At 39.0% G+C, this 6,270-nt stretch overlaps 1 protein-coding gene across 1 annotated transcript in view; it reads left to right on the top strand.

Moving 5' to 3' along the window:
* The window catches only part of LOC119352815, a 5,554-nt gene extending 708 nt beyond the window's left edge, over positions 1-4,846 (top strand). The window contains exons 2-6 of the mRNA XM_037619403.1: positions 6-226; positions 425-532; positions 1,109-1,216; positions 1,573-1,692; positions 2,545-4,846. Coding sequence (XP_037475300.1) covers positions 6-226; positions 425-532; positions 1,109-1,216; positions 1,573-1,692; positions 2,545-2,575 — 588 coding nt within the window. The 3' untranslated portion in view covers positions 2,576-4,846. The remainder of the gene's footprint in view (positions 1-5; positions 227-424; positions 533-1,108; positions 1,217-1,572; positions 1,693-2,544) is intronic.
* Positions 4,847-6,270: the final 1,424 nt, after the last annotated feature.

Here is a 6,270-nt window from a genome sequence, read left to right as displayed (position 1 = left end):
CGCAGCCCCAAAAGCTCTGCCAGTTCTTTCGGCGAGATCCACCATCTCCTGAGGTCCTTATCCACCCCAGCTCGCGAGGAAGCCTCGGGAGGAGGCGAGCCCTCGTCGCAAGGAAGCCGCAGAAGGAGGAGCTCAACCGGGCGTCGCTGGCCAGAGAAGGAGGAGAGGCGCGGATGCCTGCCAGGGAGGCGGATCGGCTCATCTCCGTGGCTGGAAAGGCTCGATGGTAAGTTTGGCTTGTTCTCATATCTCAGCGAGCCCTGCTGGGATTATTTGTAGACTTCCTTGCTGAACCCTACAGGGAGCAAACGCATTCCCAGTTTGCTTCCAGAGGATAAGGCAGCGGAATAGGTGAACCTGCTTGCTCTTCACTGACTCCTAAATAAATATCTAATCTGTAATATTTTGTTATATCTCTGCTCAGTTACAATTACAACATGGGGCTTCAAGTGTCTATTACTGTGGAACACCAATATCCGTGCATTTTAGTTACGACTAAGTGCCACACCAATGAATGTGAATGTCTGTTCAGGTAATAAGTATCACGATTAGCAATTTCAGTTTGTCCCCATAGTCTATGTTTGTCCCATGTCCTTTCAGCACCTTCTGTTATTTTCCTGCATTTTTCTTCCCTTCTGCTGCAGATTAAGTGACTGAAAGCAAACAAATAATTATTCTGGACTATTCAGATTATCAAGTACAGTATACTGCAGCATATCAGCTTCTTAAATTTCTGTTGCAACCTAGCATATACCAGCATAAAAAAGTTTCTTTTGCTCATCATGTATATTATGTTCCTCTAAATCACGTGTACCATTTTCAGGTATTAATAGTGCAGTACTACATTAAGGCAATATGTTAGCATATTAGGTACTACTATTCTTTGCTCTCTAATTTGTGAGCGCTTATGGTTTTGCCGCAGTACAGACTCGGCATCTATTCGTCTTGGTACAAACTAATGTTTTAATAAGGTGTGATAAATTTAATAATAAGATGTTGCAGAGATTAACACAATGTTTTCCTGCAGTTTTTTTTCACCTAAAATCGTCCTTCAACACAATGATTTTATTGTGTTAATGTCTTTCAAATCTCAACTTTGTACATGCAGTGTCCATCTTGGTTCTGGTGAATTGATTTGGGGAACTCTTGAAATCTGTTTCTTGTATATTGGCCATGATAACTCTTCACCTGACATTCTGCAATGGCTTCCAGCCAGGTAATTAGTTCACATGGGCTGCCATTTCCCATCCCTTCCTACTTTAATACATATGTTTAGGCCACTTGATTGCTTATTCTAGGTATGTTAGTTTGTGTATCATTCATGCCATGGTACTTTTTGTTGCTCTATGTGGTAGGTTACTTAGAATAGTATAGTAAAATGCAGAAAAAATATAATCAGGTTGGGAAAAGTGGAAACTATCCATTGATTAAGGAACTAACTAATTAGTCTTATGATGCATTTTCGCGTACCATGCTGCATTAGTTTTTGGCCGAAACTTCTTGCCTAGATATGGCCATTTTACTTTTGCTACACCATGGTTAGTTAGCTGAGCTATTTAAATACAATTTCAGGGTTTTCTTGTTGCTGCTATTCCTCGTGGATATTCAAGAGGCAACTTGGCACCTAATGTCAACAGCATGCTTATTGGTGACGAGTGAAATGAAAGAAGGCTGCAATGGAATTTGTATTAGGTATGTTTCTCCCTCTTCTCAACTCTCTCAATCTTCATCCCAATTCCTGCCGATAGTGATTGATATGGGTCTGTAGCTACGTTCAAATATTTTCTTCCTTTCATTAAGCAACTTCCCTCGAAAAATAATGTTTCATCGTTGAGCCTCTTACAGACTACAGTACCTATTACAGACTACAGACCACAGCTTACCTGTAACTCCAAGTCCTATCACAATCTTGGTGGAATCTGAAAGACATAACTCATATGCACCAATAGACCAAAAAATCCTCTCTATTATAAAATAAAAGAATTAACAACTTATAGTACGCAGAAATTAGTGGTATTAGTTGAAACACCATTGTAAAGAGCAATTTCAGTTCATTGAAGATTCTGTCCCCTGTGGTAGGCTTTCTTTGCAAATTCTTTAGCTTAATTGATGTGTACTCATTGTAATTTTCAGTAGCAAGTGCATCACGTATTTGGTTAATGCACTGTTTTTTATTTTCCATCCATAATGATATTCGAAGACAAGGAATTAGTATGTTATGCTTTTGGGGGTTCAAACACTTGGATAAGATTAAACACATGTGCTAAATTGGCAGTCCTTCATCCAAATTTTCTTGATAATGATACACCATTTGGCGACAAGTTCTCTACAAAACTGGTATTTTTATGACACATGGTCGTGTAGCTGTGATCAGAAAACGAGTTAAGATATAGTGGGAAAGGGACCAGAAATGTGGTCTGTATGACCGAAAACATCCTAAACAAGTGAACATATGGTTGTTTATTATTTATTATTTTGCTCTGGTTTTGAGGAAACTATCTGAACTCTTCTGACGGCCATTTGTTCTCTATTGTATTTCTTTAGAAGTTTCTCCATGATGGCCTTTTCCACCTAGAAAGAGCATCAAGGCCGTTGACCCCGTTTTTGTTCTATAGGCATCTGTTCTTCAAATGAGGCTCCAACCTGAGCAAGGGCATGGTTTGCAGATGATGTATCTGCTTTATGTGTGTCAGAAGAGCCCTCCGACGCCCAGCCGTTGGTGTCTCTTCCCGAAGAAGGATCATGGTTCCCCACCTCTCTACAACTCATATTAAAATTTTGGTATATTCTTTTCTTACTTTATTTCCTGTGAACAAAAAGTTGGAACCTATTCTTAATTTCCCATAGTGGTTTTGATGGTATTTGGTCAGTGTGTTCCTGGCTGGAATTGCATGTATATCTTACAGATTTACATTGCAACAATTAATAAGGAGAATAGAAGCATTTGCATCCTCTAATACTTTGCCTGCCATGCTTAGCGAGAATTCAAAATAGTGACCTTTGGATATCAATTATGGGTTTGTGATTTTGTGCCAGGACCTAAAAGAATTTTTGCCTCATGCTTCGACTATCATATCTATTTTCTCTATAAATTCTAGACATCTAGTTCAGATTATGATCTTTGCATGCCCTTTTTTTGTATCTTCTGAAATTGGCCAACATTACAAAAAAGAGCCACATGTTTTAGAAATTGAATCACCATGACAGCTTTTCAGGTTATGGTTCTTTAGCCATTTAATGCAGTATCAATGGTTCAGTGTGCTTCATGAAATGAAACATAATGTATAGTTCAGCAGTTTTGAGACTTACCCGCATATTTTTGCTTCACCCGTCACCACAGAGGTCTTACCTCACCTTGATCATGGAGCCACTAGGAGTATGATCAATATATGATCATTCTTAGAGTTGAAATCAATTGCTTCCTTCATCAAGTGATTCATAGTAAACCAGTAAACATGAATTTTATGTGTATATATTACTTCTTTGTTTGCCATTTATTTTGTTCAAAATATTTATATGACATTTTTCAAAAAGCTTAAGGTTAGAGATGTGGTGCTATATGAGGCTATTGTTAGGATGGAAGATAAATTAATGTTAAAATATTTTTGATTTCCTTTATTCCGTAAACGGCAATACAAGATATGTTTGGGCCACATGATTCTATTCCAAAAATTTAAACAACTTGGCAATTAACAACGCATCAAATGTTATGTATTGAAAATTTGAAATGGATCACTTTGTCAGGTTGGGTTTTAGTAGGTCATAATGGTTTTATTCTATGACAAGCTTAATTTGTTTATAATGTAACCAGTTCAAGGATTGACGAGTTTTTGAGCCCTATGACCTTTGTACACTCAGGTTCGGCTGTGTTCTTTGTGAAGTATACGTCATGCAAGGCTCATGTGCGTTGCACTGTTTTCACTTTCCAAGCTACAGTCTATACCCCCTCTGTAAACTAATATACTCCAAGCTACAATCTTTAGTGATCTGAACGGTCTTATATAAATTACAAAGGGAGTACTTGAAAGGATATTCTTTGTATGTTGTTTGATTCCATCAGCCGTACAACCTAAATTAGCAATTAGGTATCTACACAGTTCAGTGGAACCATTGTGCTTGCTGTAGTTTTATTTTAGCGTTGAAATGTTCTTAGTTTGTTCTGTACTGAGAAATATTTTTGTTTTCCGGCCATTGTTTACTAAATCCTATAAACATATTACCTTATATGGCCTTTGAAGTTTCTGTTTTATAAAGAGCTTTGCACTGATCAACTTGAGTATGGTATGGTTTATTCTTTTGTGTTGCAGCTATTCCAGAGAAGTTTAGACCTCCACAACCTTAGCAGAGATGAAACAATCAATCAGCTGAGATGCATCACATGATCTTTTTCTCTTGACTTTGATGGGTATTGAACCCATAGATTAGCTTATCAATGGAACTCTTATCAGCGTTGAGAAGGTGGCACAAAATCTCATACGCAGGGCGATCAGCTAAGAAGCATCAGGAAGGACTTTTAGGATGGTACAGCGGTCAAATGCATCCTAGGATAGGTCCTTTAAGAATTATGGTGTGTTTCCCTCCTTTTGTTTACCATAGGCACAGAGGTTTAGCCTCAATTTATTATGATATTTTTGTTTATAGTAGATGCAGAACTGAGACTTACCCAGGTTGTGAGAGCTGGTGATGATTCTATTGAAAGTCCCTTGTTACCTGCAACGTTTGTCTCTGTAAACAGCATAACTAACGCCGTATGGTTTCCAATGTGACTAAGATGTAAATTCTTCCTGGGTGTAGTTTCTAAAGCAGAGTTGCTGAAAATGAAAATATTTTCAACATGCCATGATTTTGAATGGGACTTTGTGCTACCAAATTATAATGTGTACATACATCTCATCATAGATAACAATCCATCGTTTTTTGCTGCTAAAGGGTATTAGATTTGTTACCATATGTGCTTGCCCATAACTAAACAAAGTAAAACATAGATTTACATATATATTGTCTCAAATGGGACTTATGTGTATATGCATTTCATTGTAGACAACAAGCTACTGTTTATCCAGACTAAAAGAGATTAAATTTGTTGCCATATGTGCTTGCCCACAACTAAACCTTGAATATCTTTTCATCGCGCACATGGAATAAACATGGTCTCAATATCGTATGATTTAACACATGGCCATTCTACTACCAGTATCGAATATGTCCTTGCAAAATGAAACTATTTTCATCGACATGTCTTTAGCGGGTCTCTGCATCATTGGGCGCAACGGGTCAACTAGTTGTTTTTATGTCAAATGATAGACTATTGCTTTGAATCACTCCTGTCTTAATATTCATGTCATGATTAGACATATGATCAAGATTATGCTAGGTAGCATTCCACATCAAAAATTATTTTTTTATCATTTACCTACTCGAGGACGAGCAGGAATTAAGCTTGGGGATGCTGATACGTCTTCGTCGTATCTGTAATTTTTGGTTGTTCCATGCCAATATTATTCAACTTCCATATACTTTTGGCAACCTTTTATATTATTTTTGGGACTAACATATTGATCCAGTGCCCAGTGCCAGTTCCTATTTGTTGCATGTTTTTTGTTTCGCAGAATATCCATATCAAACGGAGTCTAAACGGAATAAAAACTGACAGAGATTTTTTTTTGGAATATATATGATTTTTGGGAAGAAGAATCCACGCGAGACGATGCTCGAGGGGCCCACGAGGTAGGGGGCGCGCCCCTGACCCTCGTGGCCACCCCGTAATGCGGTTGATGCCCTTCTTTCGCCGCAAGAAAGCTAATTTCCGGATAGAGATCGTGTCAAAATTTCAGCCCAATCGGAGTTACGGATCTCCGGAAATATAAAAAACGGTGAAAGGGAGGAATCTGAGAACGCAGAAACAGAGAGAGACAGAGAGACAGATCCAATCTCGGAGGGGCTCTCGCCCCTCCCATGCCATGGAGGCCAAGAACCAGAGGGGAAACCCTTCTCCCATCTAGGGAGGAGGTCAAGGAAGAAGAAGACGAAGGGGCCCCCTCTCCCCTTCTCTTCCGGTGGCGCCGGAACGCTGCCGTGGCCATCATCATCACCGCGATCTACACCAAAACCTCCGCGATCTTCACCAACATCTCCATCACCTTCCCCCCTCTATCTACAGCGGCCCACTCTCTCGCAACCCGCTGTACCCTCTACTTGAACATGGTGCTTTATGCTTCATATTATTATCCAATGATGTGTTGTCATCCTATGATGTCTGAGTAGATTTTC

This window comes from Triticum dicoccoides, chromosome 1A (genome assembly GCF_002162155.2).
Source record: "Triticum dicoccoides isolate Atlit2015 ecotype Zavitan chromosome 1A, WEW_v2.0, whole genome shotgun sequence".
Classification (NCBI taxonomy): domain Eukaryota; kingdom Viridiplantae; phylum Streptophyta; class Magnoliopsida; order Poales; family Poaceae; genus Triticum; species Triticum dicoccoides.
The sequence above is the reverse complement of the archived record's forward strand: the minus strand, read 5'-3'. Positions and strand labels throughout refer to the sequence as shown.